Here is a 19,765-nt window from a genome sequence, read left to right as displayed (position 1 = left end):
TTATTGAGGTGGGGAGGAAGTAGAAGATAAGTAAAGTATGATGGAAATAGTTGTTCTGTTTTCACATACTAGAACAATCATGTGCATCTATTTCAGAGAACAAGGCAAAAGATGGTAACTATTAATAGAACGACAAACTCCAAATTAACAAGGAGAAAATGGGATGAATAGCCATTCATTCAATCCAACAAAGGTAAAGAAGGGTTCACAACAATGTTTACAAATTCAAAAACAAGTAAGATGGAAATAAATCAAATATATCACTCAGTATAGTAATATGAGTGGACTGAATTCTTCCATTAAAAGACTCTAAGACTTTCTTATAAGTCAAAATCTGGTCAATGCTACTTAGAAGAAACATACTTCTTCTAAGCAAAGTGATCAAGGGGCACCTGGGTGGCTCAGTGGGTTAAGCACCCTACTTGGGCTCAGGTCATGATCCCACAGTTCGTGAGTTCAAGCCCCACATTAGGCTTTCTGTTGTCAGTGAGGAGCCTCCTTCAGATCCTCTGTCTCCCTCTCTTTCTGCCCCTCACATGCGCTCTTTCTCTCTCTCTCAAAAACAAATAAACATTAAAGAAAAAGAAGGCAAAGTGATAAAGATTCAAATTAAAAATATGGGAAAGAGACACCAGGCAGATAAACAGAAAGCAGTGGTAATACTGGTATCCAACAAGGGGAATTTAAGTTACCAGCTGGAAGTGGTGTGAGGATTGCTTGCAAAGAGGTAGGAGGGAACTTTTAGGATGATGGGAGTCTTCTGGATCTTGATTGTGGTGGTGGTTACATGACTGAATACATTTGTCAAAACTCATAGGATTGCACACTTAATACTGATAAAATTTATTGCGTGCCAATTACAATACAGTAAAGCTGGTTTTAAAAAAGAACAAAATTATAGTATTTACAAAATTTAAATGCTTAATGAAAAAATAGTGTAATACTGGATGCCATCTCAATTGCCCTGTATCATATATGCCCCAAATGCTATAAAGATAGCAAGCTTAAAAGAGAGAGAGAGAGAGAGAGAGAGAGAGAGAGAGAGAGAGAGAGAAAGGGGAGTACTTATTTCAATAGATTACAAAAAGAACAAGAAACCAAAAATAAGCAGGAAATATCAAAAGCTGACATGAATGAAACGGAGAACCAACAAAAATACTAAAGAGCATACACTTTAAAAAGTTCTTTAAAAGGGCTAATAAAGGGGCGCCTGGGTGGCTCAGTCGGTTGAGCTTCCGACTTCAGCTCAGGTCATGATCTCGAGGTATGTGAGTTCGAGCCCCGCGTCAGGCTCTGTGCTGAGAGCTCGGAGCCTGGAGTTGGCTTCAGATTCTGTGTCTCCCTCTCTCTCTGCTCCTCCCCCATTCATGCTCTGTCTCTCTGTCAAAAATAATTAAACATTAAAAAATAAATAAATAAAAGGGCTAATAAACCTCTTACAAGCATGCACACACACACACACACACACACACACACAAAGAAAAAAGGAGTAAAAATAGACAATATTAGTTAGAAGAAAGAATTAAAGAATTATAAAAAGGTGCAACTTAAAATTCCTCATCAGGGCACCCGGGTGGCCCAATCAGTTGGGCGGCTGACTTCAGCTCAGGTCATGATCTTGCAGCTTGTGAGTACAAGCCCTGCGTAGGGCTCTGTGCTGACAGCTCAGAGCCTGGAGCCTGCTTCACATTCTAGGTCTCCTTCTCTCTCCCCCCCTCCCCCGCTCATGCTCTGTCTCTCTCAAAAATAAATAAACATTAAAAATAATAATAATAATAATAAATAAAATTCCTCAACTAACTTGAAAATTTAGAGGTAATAGATACATTTTAGGAAAAATGTAAATTACTAAAATTGGCCCAAGAGAAAGAAGAAAGCTTGAATAGCTCAACTTATCTTAGAAAAGACTAGAATAAAAAGGTGATTATAGACCTACTTTTAGAAAAGATTGCATTCAAATGACACCAGAACTAAGTTTTATCTATTCTTAAATAATGATAGCTTCCATGCCATTTAATTTAGTCAAAACTATAGGAAAAGAAGAAAAGCTCCCATATTTAATAGTTAGAGCCAGCTTAATTTAATATAGTTCCTTATAAAAATTCTATGTAAAAATGAAAAAGAGGAAAACTGCTGAAATATAATGAAGGCTTTTTACTAAAACTTAACAGCAAACATTGTTCTCAAGGGTGAAATACTAAAACCACTTCCATTAAAATAAACATTTAGTGGGGCACCTGGGTGGCTCAGTTGGTTGAGTGTCTGACTTTGGCTCAGGTCATGATCTCACAGTTTGTGAGTTTGAGCCCTGCGTCGGGCTCTGTGCTGACAGCTCAGAGCCTGGAGCCTGCTTCAGATTCTGTGTCTCCCTCTCTCCCTGCCCCTCCCCTACTCACGCTCTGTCTCTCTCTCTCAAAAATAAATAAACATTAAAAAAAAACATTTAGACAGAGATGCCTGTTATTATTCTTATTATTTAACATACTTGGATGTTTTTACTAAATGCAGTAAGTCCTTAACCACATTTACATTTTTGTCAAGTAAAGTAACATACTCACAGATTCTGGGGATTAAAGTGTGAACATTTTGGAGAGGCCATTATTCTGCCTACCATGCTCTGTCTATAAATTAGAGCCTCCCAGAGCCAGTGGACTAAAGTAATGAAGTTGTATACAACCTGGTTTTCAGGGTCTCATAAGCCTTCCTTGACTTCTTGATGTGGGCTGGACTTCACCAAAATTTATACAGATGAGCCCCTTTCCACACAGCAAATTCCTCATTTGCTGTCCTCATCGCTGGGCTGCCTCCTGTTATCTACCTTTACAACCGAGTCCCTGTAACAAACAATGGAGAGGCCAGGAGAGAGCAAGAAATGGGCTTTGGTGTCTGTGCTCATATGATATAATGGTTATGAAAAGCTGAAATGCACAGCACTGGCTTCTCAGCTCTTAAAAGGCCCCAGGCTCTCCTGACATTTGGGCAAGTGGAGGCACAGTACGAGTTTCAGGCGTCCTTTCTGATATCCAATCTTGAAAGGTAATGTGAATGTCAATATTGCAAAGACACATGTGGGGAAGAAGGATCCCTCTCTCACACCCTATTCACAAAAGGCGGCATTGGAAGGGAAAGCAGAACGTCATAAGGAGATGTGTAACCATCCCCACAAGAGCTAAGGAGGACAGAGACACAGGCCAAGACTGCTTAAGTTGTCTATGCCATTGTGGATGTGCAGTTTAGCTCACTCCAGGTGCATTTGGGGACCCTCTCTCTTGAAGCCTCTCCAAGGTCCCATTTAGGCAGCATATCCATTGGTTCTTTTTTTGAGCACATACTGGACACTTGGTTTGGTATTTCACCTGGCCTCCAGGCCTTGCTTGCTTGTGTATTGGTTCTGAAAACGGGGATATTATCTATAGTTTATTGAATTCCTGCAGATGTTCCTGCAAAACGGATCTATGTACACACTGCCCCCGCCCCCATACACCACAGATACAAGTACCCTGACAGCCCCCACCCACCCATGCCACCAGCTGTTCTATGTGCTCCCACTCACTCTCTTAGGCCCCAGAGGCCCCCAGGGAGCCACCAACACACACTGTCCTCTGTTATCTGGAGGAGGTCCTGATAGGGTGACTGGGGGAGGGGACAAGGTTGTTGGAAACTTTAGTTAAGCAAGGACGGTTAACAGCTGCAGGGACACCTTAGGAAACAGTGAGTCTTAAAAAAGAAATACTCCTATAATCTGTCCCCATGACCTTTTAAGACTTTTCTGAAAATGGCCTCTCATTCCCTGCCATGGAAAAAAATAACAGCTTTCACAGGCACCCTTCAGCCCACAGAATCCTCAGAGCTTCGTCCTCCCAGCAGGCCTTGACATAGATGCTCACCTCACACAGATACCCCCACATCCTGCAAAGACCCGGGGATGCATGTACACGTACACACGTGCACACTCACACACAGGCAATATGCCTGCCTCTCCTCAGGTGACAAATGTGTTTTTCTACCTCAGTGGGCCCTTTTTTGTGCGTGGGCTGTGGGGTGCTATTGGGCAGAGCTCTCAACAGACCCACAGGGCCCATCACAGCACCCCTCCACACACCACTAGTCATACACTACGGCTGTTAGCATGTGGTGAGGACCTCCTTCCCCTTCCTTTTTCCTCCCCACAGAGGTGGCAGTGTGTGAAGAGGTTCTGCGGGGGCAGATGTCACCCACTGCAAGTGGGTTTTTTCCCACCTACATACCTTGTCTTGTTCCAGCTTCTTCCCACCTGTGGAAGTAAGCCCTTTGGGGTCACATCCTGGTAAAAGAACATTAGGGAGCACCTTTGAACTACTGTTCAACAGCCCCTCCTCCCCCACTGGTCTCCCTCTCAGCTAGGCCCTTGGCACCCATGAGGGCCTCCCAGCCCCTGCTCTTCTCCCACGAATGCCCCCTTTTTCCTTGGGGCTGGGTGTAAAGGGACAGTGTTGAGACTCTTCTTTAAAGGAAGACCTTTAAAAGGAAAGTAAGAGAAAAAAACTAAAACCAAAACAAGAAAATATCAAAACCTCAGGTTCAGAGTCCGTGCGCTCAGGACCCAGCCCAGCTTTGTTTCCCTGCCTCCCTTCTGAGAGAAGCTGCCGCCCTTCTTCACCGCCACACTACTCCTTTGTTCACCTGCTCCCTGACCCCCCACAAGGGAGTATATGTGGTCCGTGCTGCAGGCTTTTCCCAAAGTGCACAAGCTGTGGGTTGTCCCTCATCCTCACCCCCAGCCCAGGCCTATCCCCAAGCTTCTGCCTCCTGGACTCAGCTTGCTGGATCCAGCTCAGATGTCCCAAGTCCAGCAGGGGGCAAGATGGATGGGGAAGGGGCTGATTGGCCAAACATGTAGTCAGAAGGGAACAAGGGTCCAGAAGGCCAGGGAGAGTTTGTGAAGAGGGAGTCTGGGGGAGTTTATAGAAGAGAAGCAGTGTGGCCCCAGGTCCTCTGCATCCTCCAAAGGGCTGCCACATTCTCAGGAAGGGCTTTGGAGTGAGAACCTTCCTATGTGTGAGATCCTCAGAAGCCCTGTAGGACTACAGCTGGAGGGGAGCTGAATCTACCCTGAAAGCCCCCAAACTGATAAGGAAATGAGCCCCACCAAATCAAGGGCCTCTTTCTGGGAACCTACATCTGCTAGGAACCGCAGGATGAGGAGGAGCACGGGCTCCAAAGTAGGATACCCCAGTGTGATGGAGAGGATGGAGTTCCATTCTGGAGCAATGACTGGGGACATCCTCTGTGTTTAGTTGGGCACAAAAGAGCTCTGACAACACATAGATAAGCCTGTGCACAGAGCAGCCAAGAGAAGAGCATGGGGCAAATCAGGGTAGATGATCAGGAGGATAGGCATTTAGAGCCCAGTACTGCCAAAATGGGTCTGGGATGCATGAAGGGGGAGCACAGGCAGGACACAGGGACAGGCCTGAGTAGTGAGCCCTGACACCTCCAGCCTCTACCCACATGTTCTGGACCTCAGTTTCCCAGGCTGTCCCTCTGGCAGAGGCTTAGGGATGCCATCTGCTTCACTGAACCCATCTGTCTGAGACTTGCTCACATCTTCCTCTTTTGTAACTGGAAGTCACAGGGTAAAGCACTAAGCTGTGCAGTCACCGAAGGAACACAGAGCCTAAGAGTGTGAAGGGACAGAGGGGAGAGTGTCAAGGGAAGCTTGGGGCCAGTGGAAGAAGGGGGAGAAGGGTGCGAGCAGAGGTGCTCAGGGCCATGGCTGAGGCCATCACCTATGCAGACCTGCGGTTTGTGAAGGCTCCCCTGAAGAAGAGCGTCTCCAGCCGGTCAGGACAGGGTAAGGGTGGAAGAAGCATCTCCTTCATTTTGCAACCTTATGCTCCCTCATGACTCTACCCCACCTCCACCTTTTCTCTCCTCTCCTGCCCCAGAGGCTGATGAGGATGAGGAACTCACCTACGAGAATGTACAAGTGCCCTCAGTCTCAGTCTCAGGTGGGCCCTTGAGCTTGGCCTCTTCTGGAGTAGGGGACAAAGCAGGTACGGAAGGCTCAGAGCCTGTCTGTTTGGCGGGGGGTGGGGGGGGTGGGGGGGGTGAGGAGAGCTGTGTCTCGAGCTGCAAGTCCACAGTATTCTTGGAGAGGGGGGGACAACACCCTTGGAAAAGGAGGGGGTGCTTAGGAAAGAGAAGACTGAACACTGGATAAATGCGAGCCAGGGAAAAATAAAGCTCCCCGGGGGCAAGGTGGAGACAAGGGATCCGGGGAGGGGTCAGGGCAGCCCTGTGCGGAGAGGAGTTCGAATAGGAAGTGGGGAGTCATGGGACAGAGAAGAAAGGGCAGGGGAGGGGGATGGACGCGCTTCCAGGAAGAGGATTTGGGGCAGGCCGATGGGGGGGGGGGTGGAGAAGGCTGCGGAAAACATAAGGGGAGACCCAGGAGGGAGAGGAGGGGATCCCCGGGGAGAGGATATAGTAAGACCCAGGAGAGACACAAGAATCCTGGGGGAGAGGCAGAACTCCAGAGAATGCTAAGCGTGTCCCAGAGTACTCTAGCGTGTCGCTGAAGGCTTCTCGGCGCGGTGGAGAAGGAGAGGGTGGAAAGAAAGGAATTTCCCGGGGCTTCCCATCTTCAGACTGGAGTAGCCACCGGTCCGCAAGGCTCCAGGCGGAGCAGCCAACTGCGTCCTGGAGCTCCGTGGCGTCACCAGCTGCCGGGAGGATTCTCACTGGTGAGTACGGAGCCCTCCCCACCTGCGCGCCCCGCCCTCCCCGCGCCGCAGGGCTAGCGCTCGGGCACGCGGCGGGGCCTCCCGCAGGGCGGCCGCCCTCACTTCACCACCCGGCGCTGCAGCTCCCGGAGGTGATAGCGAAGTGAAGTGCTGGCGGGGTCCCAGCTGGGCTGGTGCCCTGCCCGGCGGTGTGCGGGTCTGGTACCGAGAGTTTGCCGGAACAGCCCTCCGGACTGCGCGGGCAGCCCCGAGACCCCTTTCCCCGTCCTTTTCACCCCCAATATCCACATATATCTTTCCCACAGGTTGACCTAGATCCTCCCGTCTCCCCCCGTTACGATGGTCCCCACTCCTATATGCCCGTCCTCTGTCTCCGTCTGAGATTTAGTCCCATGTTACCAGGTAGCGCCCCTCAATCCTTACCAGCAGCAATCCCAGTCCTTATTCTGGAACATCTTCCCTCGCTACCTGCGGAAACCCACTACCCGACAAAACCCACCATGCCTGCACCACGTCCTCTGAGGGATGCCCTTTCCCATGAATACCACCCACCCAGCCAGCCCCTCAGGCTATAGACTTTCGTGGGGGTCTCTGCCCTTCATCCCACTGTCTCCCTAAGGCCGCGCAGCCTGCACGCTGTACCTCTTTCTTGGCCTGCTCCTCGCCTGCCTGCTGTTAGGGGTGGCCGCCATCTGCCTGGGAGTGCGCTGTGAGTATGGCCGTCCCCCCTTTCCCACTTACCCCAAGCAATTTTCTCCCCTACTGTCTCCAGCGGCTGCCCTTCTCTGGGCAGGGCCCCCAGTCACCATCACCTCCTTAGCTTTTGGTCTGGTTTCCAGCCAGGTCTGTTTTAGAGTGCCGTGTCTTCCTAAATTGTCCTTACCTGATCCAGTACCTCCTTAAGCTTTAGGCAGTCAGATCCTATATTTCAGCCTGTTATGCAAAAATTTGCAAGAGCAGACAAAAGACATGCTGAAGTCTCAGGGCACCAGAGCATGGCTGAGGAAGATGTCCTCCAAATCTCATTATGGCTGAACAGATCTGCAGGGATCTCAGCAGCTCCAGCAGATGAACAGTGTTCTGGAAGCCACTAACAGCAGCCTGAGGCAGCAGCTCCACCTAAAGATAACCCAGCTGGGGAAGAGGGAAGAGGATCTGCAGGGGTCCAAGAGGGAACTAGCCCTGAGTCAGGAAGCACTACAGGAGGAACAGAGGGTTCACCAGGCTACCCAAGAGCAGTTACAGGCCTGCCAGTCTGACAGGGAGAAGACCGAGGAGGCCTTGCAAAGTGAGGAGGTGCAGAGGAGGACCTTGGAGCAGAGGCTAAGCCGGATGCAGGATACAATGAAGCCCTTGTTCACATGCCCCTTATCAGGTATCTGCTCTGGGAGAGGAAAGATGGGAGGGTGTGCGTGAGGGACGGATTGAAATGAGGACACACTCGTGGCAGGGGCAGGATCTATCTATCAGGGGCCGTATTAAGTTGTTGAGGAAAGGGGTCGTAAATCAGAGTGGTGGCTGACACAAGCTGTGCAGCCTTGGCTAACAGAGAGGAGGATCAAGTTGCATACTGGATTTAGGGCGACTCACCCAGCTCTAAGGCAGATCCTCCAGGAGAGGAGGGTGGCAGCCAGCAATGCAGATCTCACTGTCCAAAGCACCAAACTCAGGTCTCATGTGGTTTGATATCAGAGTCAAAGATCTGGGAACCCCCTGAATTTGGATGTGAAACTGGTTGTTTGCACATTTTTCTAAAGAGAGGGTCTATAGCTTTATTTCTCACTACATCTGAGATTCCTCAAAGGTTAAGAATTAGTGATTGATGAGGGGCGGTGGGGCAAAGTAGCTGAAGCTCTCAAGTGTGGGTGGCACTCACAATGAGGTGGGGGTGGGTAATGTGGGGTAGGGAACTGGGGTGGAGCGTTCATCTATTTTGAAGGCAGGAGCCCAGGCAGTGTGTGGGGGTGAAGGAGGGGGTCACATAAAAGGAGAGAGGCGGTGCAAAAAGCAGGCTGAGATTAGAGGTACCAGGGCCAAGGCAACTGGAATGTTCACGGACTGGTGACCTATGGTCCAGGTTAGGCTCTGTCTAGTTTAGGGGGCATCTGGATAACTCCCCCAAGGCTTTAGATAGTAAGATTATGTGCAGACACACCCAGTCCTCATTTCTTTAGCCTTCTTATTCTCTATGACTCTCAGTTCCGTGCAGTGCTGTCACCCGTTCCCTCAGCTACACCCTAGGTCCCAGCATCCTAAACTGCTCTTCCACTAAAAGGCTAGTTTCCGATCTCAACTCCAAGATCTGTTTTTTATTTGTTGTTTGTTTGTTTTAAAGTTTATTTATTTTGAGAGAGAGAGAGAGAGAGTTCGAGCAGGGGAGGGGCAGAGAGAGAGAGGGAGACAGAGAATCTCAAGCAGGCTCTGCACTGTCAGCACAGAGCCCAATGTGGGACTCAATCTCACAAATCGTGAGATCATGAGCTGAGCTGAAGTCAATAGACTCTTAACTGACTGAGCCACCCAGGTGTCTCTTTATGTATGTATATATGCATGTATTACTGATGTAATCGCTACCCCCTATGCGTGGCTCGCACTCACGACCCTGAGAGCAAAAGTTGCATGCTCTTCCAACTGAGCCCGCCAGGCCCAGGTGCTCCTTCAGACCTCCACTCTGACCACACCCACCTCCTCCAAGCTTTCCCTACACGTCTTTAACCTCATTGAGGCCTCTAACCCACTATCTCTCCTGTTTCCTTTGCATCAGCTGGCACTTCTCTATCCATCACTTGAACCACTCGCTCTTTTGTTCCTTTGCACCTTCTGGTGCACCAGAGTTGATCACCTGATGAACTCAAGTGCCCACCTGGCGCATGCCTGCACCCACGTGTGCCATATTGGGTGGTCATTCTGCTTGTTGCCACCAGAACTCTAGTCTCCATCCCAGCCGGTCCCTCAATGCTGCCTGGCAGCTGTGCAGTGGTGGCTTGCCCTCCACGATAGCTCCTTACCCCACCACCTTCTCTGTCACTTTCAGCAGAAAGTGCCCGAGAGTCAAGTGCCCGACTCCGGCAGAGGAACTCCCTCCATTTTCCACCCCTGCATCTATACTTTTGTTCACATTTTTGCCCACCCCCATCTTCTGCAACGATAACCGTGGCAGCTTGCTGCACTGTTTTTCCTAAACGTCCCTCCACACCTCCCTCCCCCATCCACGTTTCATGTTGCAGCCGGGGTGATCCTTTAAAAACAAAAATCTGATCATGTCATCCAGTTAATTAATTACATCAAAAGTTATGCAATAAATACTATTTGGTCCAGTGCTGTGACCAAGCACTTGGGATACAGCCAGTGAACAAAACTCCTCTATGTAAAACCCCGTGTTGACTTATTCTTCCTTGTAATATAAAAAGTCCTTCACCTGGCTACCAAGGTCTCTGCCTACTTTTCAGCATGACCCTTATCCTCTCAGCCTCTTCCATGGTGGCCACACTGACTTTTTATTCCTTTTAGTTGCCATGGGACAGAAACGCAAGAGAGTAGCTAGGTGGGGACATGAGAAAATGTAGACAGAAGAGAGGGAGCGAGTGGGGAAGGAATGATCTTTGAGTGATGGAGGTAGGACTCATGGAACAAAGCAATGAGAGAGGTGGGTTGGGATCATGAGCGCAGACTGGGGGCTGTTGAAGAAAGAGGGATGTTTATTTCTTATGGTCAGGAACAGAGGAACAGGGAAGGGACAAATTTTGGGGTGGAAGGGAAGGAAATGGAGAGAGTTCACATCAAGTGTCTGACAATTTCAGCAGAACAGGAACGAAGGTTATTACTTGTGGAAGAGTGGGGAGGAAAGGGGAGGTGGCTAGCAGCTTGAGGGGTATGGGAAAGTTTTGAATATGCAGTGAGGAATGCTTAAGGACCTATTGAGATGAATTAGAGCCTACTGAACACTTATGGGGGGCCCAGGTGAGGTTAGCCAAGGTGTAGGGGGGAGGCTGCAATCATTCAGAAATCGGTAGTAGTACCATGAGCCCTATGAAAATAAAGCTCCCAGCCTGTTAAGGAGTGATGTTGTTGAATACCAAAGGCTTTTCCTAAATGTGTGTAGGAATGGAATTACTAGGGGAGGCCGAAGAAAGAAAGATCGTAAAGATCAAGTGTTAGAAGTCAGTAAAGGTGCCGAGATTAGACTGAGGGGGACACTGTGAGCAACCAGATCGCAGAGTCCTCACTTTCATCCCAAATGGGGAGATCTCCCTCTTGGGTTTGGGCTGTGCTGTCACATTCTTTCTGGTTTTTAGATACCTGCTGTCCCTCAGGATGGATACTGAATGAGAAGAGTTGCTTTTACATCTCACTTACTGCAAGAACTTGGGATGAGAGCCAAAACCACTGTAAATCTCTGTCCTCTGACCTGGCCACCTTCAATGAGATTTATTACCCAGTAAGCATACCCTCATTTACAGACCGTAGTGGGTAGAGGGATCTGTGCCGTCAGTTAGGAATGGCAGTGCACATGTGGCACGCGTCCTTTTTCCGTGCAGCTTCTCAGCACAGTGCTTGAGGTGGCCCCTACCAACTGACTGGAGGTGGCATGAGAGTTGAAGCTTATGAACCATCTTTACTTTAACCTGTTTCTCATCTCAGCTTTCTGCTCAGCTCTCAGCGCTGCTTAGTAGCTTCTTTGACTCTCATGGAATATCAGGCAGAGAGGTCCCAAACTGGTGGGCTGGATTGAAAGGACTGGCTCCTTGTGAACAGAGCAGCTCATGGAATGACCCCCCTTCAAAGGCTGGCAGAAATTCTTACCCATCTGGGAGGTGAACTGAAGGGTGAGCCTCCATCTGCATGGTGGCTTGAAGGCTGCAGGGATAGGTCACTGATGAGCTGATGTCATGTACCAGTCAGACACAGTCCTCTTGGTCAAAGCTCATAGGGCTCCCTGTAGTGTTCATTTTCTTCCACTGGCCCATTCCCTCCCCTACCCCCCCTTGCCCCCCCCCCCAACATATTGGAATATTTCTCATCATTTTCCACATACCTCTCATCTCTCTGAATCTCCCCTCAGAGTAATTATCTCAACAGTGCGAGGAAGATGTTGACAGAAGTTAATCCTCCTGGTTCATTTTGGGCTATCTCCAGCTATATTAAGATGCGGCAGCAGGCTGATAGTAAAAAATCCTCTGGGTAAGTCTGTTAGGATTCCTAGGCATGTCCAACTCCTTAATTCCTTCATAAAGACATAGTATTGAGATTCCTCTCCAGTTCCTGCTCCCAAAACTTTCATAAGTCAATATTGTAATTGCCTATTTGTGCATTTTCTTTACTTAATAACTTCTTAGGACAGTCTTATTCTCTGTCCCCTCCCCAGTACCTAGCAGTCCCTGGCACTTTTTTTTTTTTTTTTTAAGTTACTAGGTGGGGACCTTTTTTTTTTTTTTTTTTTTAAGTTTACTTATTTGTGAAAAAGAGAGAGAGAGAGAGAGAGAGAGAGAACCCCAAGTAGGTTCTGCACTGTCAGCACAGAGCTAGATGTGGGGCTTTGAACCCACAAACCATGAGACCATAACCTGGGCTGAAGTTGGATCTTAACCGACTGAGTCACCCAGGCGCCCTTAAGTTACTGGGTTGGGACCTATGTCGTCTTTCTCTCAGAGGAAGAAGGTGAGGCTTTAGCTAGGGCTTCACAGCTGATGAACCCTGGCATCTAACTTTCTATCCCTTGACAAGGCTACCGAAACTGAGGTGGCACTTTCTCCGTCAGGACCACTTGGCACTAGAGTTGCCCCAGGAAGTAAGGGAGCAGTGGGATAACTTTGAAGATCAACTCCAGGGACCCTGAAACAGGGTAGTCATCATCCATGTTCCCTAACTGGGGTTTCCATCTTTAACATCTTGGGTGATTTTTCCCTCCCCTGGTCCTAAAGCCTCTTCGGGTTGGAAAAGACATCTGTCCCGTGAACCATGCCCAGACGTGGCCTTAGGCAGGCAGGGCAAGCTAGGACTTCATTGTATTTAATGCAGGGCAAGGGGAGAGAAGGGAGTGGGGGTGGGGGTGGGGTGAAATGGGGGGGGGTGGGGTGGGAGGGGCAGAATTTTATCCCAGTTCTACTTCACCAATCTTTAGGTCTTATGGTCGAAGCTCAAGATGTTACAAGGTACAAACCAGATGGCCAATGGGGCAGCACGAGGACTGCACTTCTCATCTTCCCTGCATCTGTGAGATGGCAGCTTTCGGGAATCCAGATAAGGACTACTCTTTGCCCTGAGTTGGGTAAGCACGAGGGATGGGACTGAGGCACATAAGAGGAGAGTTGGGGAGGGAGGAGGGAGAGGATCTCAGAGCAGGGGCTCAGAAGTCAGGGGAAAAACTTATTCCTGAGAGTGACAGTCACCTCTACAGACTTCAGGGCCTTGGTCTGCTTATGTAAGGGGGGGTTGGGCAGGGAAGGCCTGGAACTGGAGGGAGGCTTCTTGGCTGTCTGAGAAGATGGGATGAGCTGGATGAGCATTCTTAATAACAGTGAATGTGGAGCTCACTGATGCTTTACTCTTACAGGTACATGTGCCAACAAGAGCCTGTGCCCCTCACCTGTAACTGCAGCCTGCAGGCCCTAAGATCATCTCCCTCCAATGTTCTTTCACTCTTCTGTGGGCAGTGCCCAGGCAAGGGCTGATCCATGCCCAACACTTCTAGCCAGCCTGCCGCCTGCTTGAAATCCTGTCCCAGAAACTGGACTGTTCCTGGGGAAGTGGGTGAAGAAGTCTCTAGAAGAGATTTTGGCCTCCCCAAGAACTTCCCATAGTGGAATTGGGGGCGGGGTGGAGGAGGGCGCATGGGCTGAGTGGATAGGGGCAGCCCGGAGCCAGCCAGGCAGTTTTATTGAAATATTTTTAAATAATTTGCACGTGTTAGTCTCATGTGTCAGCAATGCTTTGTCTGGTTCAGTGATCGCCCACGGGAGAGCAAGCCCAGGGGCTAGATAGGAAATGTTCTGTCCCTTGAGTCCATGCTGAGGTTCCCCTACATGGGGAGAAGAGCTGGTCAGCCCATCTGGGGCTGGCACTGTCCAGTATGTGTGCTCTGTCCTCACAGGGCATCCTGAAGGCCAAGGTTGGAGGCCAGAGACCACAGGCTCTACTGCTAAGAGCGTGCCCCAGGCAGCTGCAGGCCGGGTGTGGGAGGCTTGGCATGGTGCCCTCGGTGGCAGAGGAGACTGCCCGCCTCACAGTTCAGGTTGCGGTAGCGGGCAACAGCTGGTGTGGGGCGGGGGCACATGGACAGGAAGCCAAAGCTGAAAGGGCCAAGACAGCAGCCAGGGCAGGGCAGCCCCTCATCAGACTCCCGGGGAGCTGAGGGGGGCGGCGAGGGTTCTGTCCGCTCCAGGGCTGCTGCCCGGGGCAGGCTATGCTGGGCCCGGTTCCAGGGCTCCCCAGCCCAGCCTTGTGGGGAGTTCACCACCACAGCTGGGGGGTTGTTGTTAAGGGTAGGTCCTGATCTAGGGGACCAGGGCTGGGAGGCTGAGGAACAAGTGCTGATGAAGTTGTCTGTGGCCACGGCCAGGGGCAGCTGGGGAGCTGGTCCTGGGGGTTCTGGCTCAGGGCTACTGCCCTCACACTCCATTCTTTCTTCAGCCGAGGGGCCCATAGTGGGGGGGCCAGGACCTGGCAGTGCTGTCTCCATACGTCGGGGAAGTTCAGGGGATGATGGTAGCGAGCGGCAGCGACGGGCAGGTGTCCCAGGCTGGACGAGGGTCTCTGGAGTGGTCACCAAGGGCAGTTGGGTGGAGGGCAGTGGTGATGGTGGTACAAGGGGCAGGGGGGCGACTGGCTTGCTGGGTGTGTCCAACAGCTTGATCTTGCCTCCCCTGAGGTCTTCCCGGAGTGAAAAGGGGTTGACTCGAGTCAGATTGTCCCCCCAGTTGGGGGGTGATTCCGGTGATGGGGGCAGGAAGAGGTCTGAACGGCTTCGGGAAAGCCGGGGGTCTGGCCTAGGAAGTGTGGCAGATGGACCCCCTCTTGAAACAGACCCTGTAGACAGAGAAGTGTGTGGTTACTGTTCTTAGCATTGATCATAGTTCCTTGAGGCCTCATTATTCACCAGGAGGCTGGTGGGACTAGAGCTTACAAAAGGGAGTTCCACTGGGTACTTTGGAAAGGGGGAGATGTCACCTCTAGCCCTCCTTTACCTCTTCTTTCCTCCTTCTCCTTCCTTGGCTCTAGAATTTGAAAATATCCTTTTTTGAGATGTCCTTTCACCACCACCCACCCACAGCCTTCTCAGCTAATAAATACACTTAGTCTTCCCCAGACAATTCCCTCAGTCCTAGGGAAGAGACGCAAAAGGACTTATGTTGGGTCAAGGTCATGCTCACTTACTCTGATTGTGTGTCAGGGGAGCCCTGGTGAGGGGGGATGGCTCAGGCAGCTGCTCAAGGATCCATTCCAGGTGCTGGGTGATTTCGGTGAAGGGAGCACGAGTGCTGGGTTCCATCTGATGGGGAGAGAAAGGAACAGCTTCATTCATTGCTCCAAAAGAGGGTCCCTAAGTTTTCCTTCACCACCTGGGACAGGAAAGCCTTGTTAGCTGATGGATGTGGGTGGTAGGCAAGGAAACGGAGTGAGGATCTTACACTGCAGCAGTGGATGGCCAGGAGCAGGAAGGGCAGTGGGCAGTCATCCCCTACCAGGGTCTGGAAAGCAGGTACATCCAGGCCGAAGTCCTGTGGGTACAGAGAAGAGGGGCCTTCAAGTCAGCCTTCCTTGGGTTCTCCTTCTGCCCCCCAGTCAGGACCTCAACCTCCAGAGAACCAGTCTAGAGCTCCTCCTTTTCAAACCTGGAGACATCATTCACCTCAGTACGGGGTAGGTAATCTGGGTCGGCAGGTACTCGTGCAATGAGCTCACAGAGGACAATCCCAAAGGCAAAGACATCAGCCTGGGGGGAGGAGAGAATGTCAGTGGAAGGAACTGACAGTTTTCATGTCAGAATTTTGTCAGAATATGTCAGAATTTGGGGGGAAGTCTTGATAGTTTCATGTGTTAGAGGGGTGCCTATGAAGGGGAAGGGAGATCTTGGGGGTCTCCTAAATATTCAGTAGGGCTGTTAAGGAAATTGGGATGGGACCTTATAAAAGTATCTCGAAGGTCTCTGGAAGGCCTTGGGTATCTGAAGGATTGATGTCTTACCTTCTCATCATACAGCTCACCCCGCAACACCTCTGGAGCCATCCAGTATGGGGAACCTACCACAGCCAATGGCTCCTTTCTTGCCCCTTCCCTGCAGGGGTAGGGGCAGAGTGGTCAGAAACAGCTCACTCAGATAACCCCCCTAAACAAAAGGGGATGAGGTCAGCCCCCTCCCCACTCCAAGGAAAATGTCTCTGGAGGCTTCATTTAGATAGGGGCCTTCTAGAAAGTTTAGGGAGCACAGGGGCATTCACCTCACCTATACACAGGAATCTTTTCAGCCAGCCCGAAGTCACCCACAACAGCCGTGAAGCCTTGGTCTTCCCGTCGGATCAGACAGTTCTGACACACACATAGCATCCCCATACACCCATCATCTTCTGTTCTCTTATCTCCCAATATACACCCCAAAGCCCTGTCACTCCAGAAGAACCCCAACCCTCTCTGATCTACCAGTTCTCTAATGCACCCCAATCTGGCAATTTCATCTATCACTGCAAACATAGGCTGGTACCCAGCCCCTTAGAGCTCCCCTTCACCCCAGTCCCCCATTCTCCAATGCTTTGCTAGCCCAACATCCTAATATGTCTACTATCCACATTCCAACATCCATGGGTCAGTTACAGTGTAATAGTTTCAAATCCCCTTTCATGCCTCCATCCACCTGGCCAGCCTACCTTGGATGTTAGGTCTCGGTGGAATACACCTTTGGCATGCAGGTACCGCAGGCCGCGGGCAATGTCCAGAGCCAGGTGGAGCCTGACAGGCCAGGACAGGGGTTCCGGAGAGCTGAGCAGCTGTTCAAGGGTTCCCCCATTCATATACTGGGGCATAATGGGAGCAGAAGGGGAATGAATGTCAAGGTTTCTGACTGTACTGTAGGTCTCCTACTTATAAGCCAGGGGACACTTAGGAGGATCGCAAAGGTCAGAAGGGTGAGTCTGTGCGCTAGGATCTCCCGCTCATATTCTAGAGCTGTCCTGTCCAAGACCTGTGCAACTATTTAAATTTAAATTATTAAGTTTAAATAAAATTAAACATTCAGTTCTCCAGTCACACTAGTCATATTTCTACTGCTACCTACTCACATGTACCTACAGAACATTTTCATCACTACAGAAAGTTCTATTGGACAACATTGTTATAGAGCATATAGGGAATGTGACCAACTGAGGCCTTTTATTTGTGGTTAGCCCAAAGGGAAGTTCAGGAAGCCTCCCATGGCAGGAGGTCCTGCTGCCTCTCATTATTCCTCTGTAGATGCATCGGGCGCTGACTTTCTCTCCCCATGGTGATGGTGGGGGGTCCCCTCCTTCCTGGCCCATCCTCACCTCTGTAAGAGCGTGCAGTTGCCCCTGGTGCACACAGACCCCCATGAACCTGGAAGAGGATGGGGAAGATAGGAGGGTAGGCTGTGAGAACCCAGGCCCCTCTACAGTTCCCACTTTTCCCGCGGGATCTTTCCTCTTCTCCCAGCAAGCTTCTCAGCAAGCGGCTGAGGCCGCTCACCTTAGGATGTTCGGGTGTCGGAGCCGGTTCATCAGCTGCACCTCCCGTAGCGTGTTTCCCCGGTTACTGGGGAGTCTGTTCATTTTCAGCACCATGACTTGCCCTGACTGTCGGTGCCGAACCTGGGGGCGGCATGGGCCGGCGAGTCCCGTGCAGATTCGCCAGGTCGCGAGTGTCGTCCGGGTCTGGGGCCCCTAGTTCCAGCCTCCCGTCTAAGGCTCGGTCCCGCCCCTCAGCCCTCTCTGCTGATCCTACCTTGTAGACCTCAGAGAAGAAGCCGGCCCCGATCTTCTCGGCGCAGTGGAAATCGTCCACGCGCGCCAGGCTGGACACAGCGCTGCGGAGAGCCCGGTAGGAGGAGGGGCGGCCCCGGCCCGGGCCTCCACCCGTGCCCCCGGGCCCCGGGGGCCCCTCCCCCGGCGCCTCACCGGGCCCTGGCCCAGGGCCCCGCAGTGGGGGCCGTTCCCCGGCCATGGCCGGGCCCCCAGCCCCGGCCTGCCTCACATGGCAGGGTCCCCGGGGCCCGGGCAGGCCGCGCTTGCCATGGGCGCGCGCCCAGCCCGATTCGGGACGCCGGGGCTCCCGCTCCCGCCCGGGAGAATGGAAGATCAGCGGAAGATCCTGGGCCCGCCCCCGCCGCGCCGGCTTGCAGGGCCCGGGTAAACGCCGCTCCGCTTCTTTCGGCGCAGGGCCTGGGCCTGGGCCTGGGCCGGGCGGTGGCAGTGGCTCTCCCGGGCGCCGGCGGGCAAGCGGGCGGACTCCCCGCAGGCGGAGGCGGGCTGGCTGGCGGGCGGGCGGCGGCTGCTCCGCTTCGCCGCTGGGGCTCAGGCTCCGCGGCCTGCCAGGGGCGGGGCTGAGCCGGGCCTCCGCTTAACTCCTTCCAGCCCGGCCCACCGGCAGCGGCCACGCCCCCTCAGGTACGCAACCCCTAACCCGTGGCAGCGACACCCTGGGCGAGAGGGTCTGGGACGTCGGGGCCAAATAAGTTCAGGCCCGAGCTAAAGAACTGAAGGGAATTATGGGCTGATTGTGCGTCCGCGCAGCTCAAATACCTTTTAGCTGCCCTGGGTGTCCTTTCTCTCCTCCCACCCTCAGTCCACTGTCTACAGAGAGCCGAGCTCAGGAAGCCGCCGGATTCCTGGGCTCCGTGGGCCAGCAGGGCAGAAAAGTAGACACTTCAGGTCTAGCCACAATCGGAGGTAGCCCAGCAACCTGCCTACCTTTCCGGCCCGCGCTCTGTTCCAGCCTGCCCATTTCCCAGGTCTCGACCCTTACACCCCTGGATTCCCTGACACTTTCTCCCTTCTCGGGCGGTTGTATCGTGAGCCTGTGGCCAGCCCGTTCCTGATGTGGCCCACACCTCCTTACTCCATCCCGCCTCCCTCGAATAAAGTTCAGAGGAAGAGAGGAGTATCCGTCCAGTGACTACCCAGCCTCAACCTCCTACTCTTTCCTCCAAATGACCCTATCTCTCTGCAGAGAAGCCTCCACCTGCCCGGAAGCCCCTCCTTCCTCGAGATCCCACCCCTCGGCAAAACCCCGCCCCTCCAGGAGCCCTTTCCTTCGGAGACCCCTCACTTCCTCAGTGAGACGCCCCCTTCAGAGGGACCTTTTCCCAGTATGATACTGCCACCATCAGTGTGTATCAGAACCCCTCAGTGAGACACCCCTCCTCTGTGTGTTCCTTCCACACAATGAGACCCCACCTCTCAGAGTGACTACACCGGTCATTGTGACCCCCTCCTCTCAACGTGACTCCTCCCCTCAATGTGGCCCAGCCCTTATCAGTGTGACCCCTCTCTGGAGGTTCTGCCCTCCACCTTGTAGGAATCCGGTCTGCCCCCTCAGGCTGGAGGAGGAGCTGCAGTCTGCCTCTTTTAAGTCGGCGCTGAGCCCTGAATGCGCACGCACTGTGCACTCACCGAACCCAACGCTTCCGGTTCTCTGCTGGCTCCTCCCCCCGGGGTCGGCGAAATAGCCAATTATCGCCAGGGATGAGTGACGACGCTCCATCCGGAGGACGCCTCCCAGGCGAGCGTTTGCGGGCAGCTGTGAGCAGCTTGCCACCTAGCGGCGGAATGGAGGGTGGCGGGAATGAAGCCTGCAGGTCTCGGGAGCGAGAGGGCTTGAAGAAGGCAGAGTTCTTTAAAAAAATTCTCAAGTATTGCATTTCTGTTTCTGTGGTAAGATGAAAAGGAAATTAAGGCAAGCACATTCTGCGTCCGTGTGCGTGCTCGCCTTCTAACAGAGTCCTGTCCGGTGTTTATGAGAGTTGGAGCCAAGTTCTATTTAATTGTCCAGGGCTAATGAGAAGAGAAAAAACAGTCTTAGATTATAAACGTTGCCTT

General features: G+C 51.9%; 2 protein-coding genes and 1 long non-coding RNA gene across 5 annotated transcripts; 1 reads left to right on the top strand and 2 right to left on the bottom strand.

The window, feature by feature from the left end:
- Positions 1–1,460: 1,460 nt before the first annotated feature.
- On the bottom strand, positions 1,461–6,639 carry LOC128778610 (uncharacterized). Its single transcript, XR_008424248.1, has 3 exons — positions 5,953–6,639; positions 4,248–4,303; positions 1,461–3,391 (listed from the first exon to the last, which is right to left on the bottom strand). It is a non-coding gene; the product is annotated as an uncharacterized LOC128778610 (long non-coding RNA).
- On the top strand, positions 5,620–13,627 carry CD72 (CD72 molecule). Of its 3 annotated transcripts, XM_019454576.2 has the most exons (9): positions 5,621–5,833; positions 5,928–6,035; positions 6,630–6,725; positions 7,345–7,434; positions 7,765–8,100; positions 11,021–11,163; positions 11,788–11,906; positions 12,847–12,993; positions 13,279–13,627. In XM_019454576.2, the coding sequence occupies exons 1-8, from the start codon at positions 5,752–5,754 to the stop codon at positions 12,986–12,988; spliced, it is 1,116 nt and encodes a 371-aa protein (XP_019310121.2). In that variant the 5' UTR covers positions 5,621–5,751; the 3' UTR covers positions 12,989–12,993; positions 13,279–13,627. The 3 variants fall into 3 exon arrangements, with proteins under 3 accessions (XP_053764060.1, XP_019310121.2, XP_019310122.2); XM_053908085.1 differs by lacking the exons at positions 12,847–12,993; positions 13,279–13,627 and adding an exon at positions 12,647–12,746 and having other exon boundaries at positions 5,620–5,833; XM_019454577.2 differs by lacking the exon at positions 7,345–7,434.
- TESK1 (testis associated actin remodelling kinase 1) lies at positions 13,570–18,924 on the bottom strand. Its single transcript, XM_019454575.2, has 10 exons — positions 17,673–18,924; positions 17,418–17,539; positions 17,240–17,288; positions 16,586–16,732; positions 16,168–16,250; positions 15,909–15,999; positions 15,574–15,657; positions 15,353–15,442; positions 15,099–15,213; positions 13,570–14,750 (listed from the first exon to the last, which is right to left on the bottom strand). The coding sequence occupies exons 1-10, from the start codon at positions 17,889–17,891 to the stop codon at positions 13,864–13,866; spliced, it is 1,887 nt and encodes a 628-aa protein (XP_019310120.1). The 5' UTR covers positions 17,892–18,924; the 3' UTR covers positions 13,570–13,863.
- Between the last annotated feature and the right edge of the window lie 841 nt (positions 18,925–19,765).

The sequence above is a fragment of the Panthera pardus genome, unplaced genomic scaffold (assembly GCF_024362965.1).
Source record: "Panthera pardus isolate Hobbes unplaced genomic scaffold, ASM2436296v1 HiC_scaffold_20, whole genome shotgun sequence".
In the NCBI taxonomy this organism is placed as follows: Eukaryota; Metazoa; Chordata; class Mammalia; order Carnivora; family Felidae; genus Panthera; species Panthera pardus.
The sequence above is the reverse complement of the archived record's forward strand: the minus strand, read 5'-3'. Positions and strand labels throughout refer to the sequence as shown.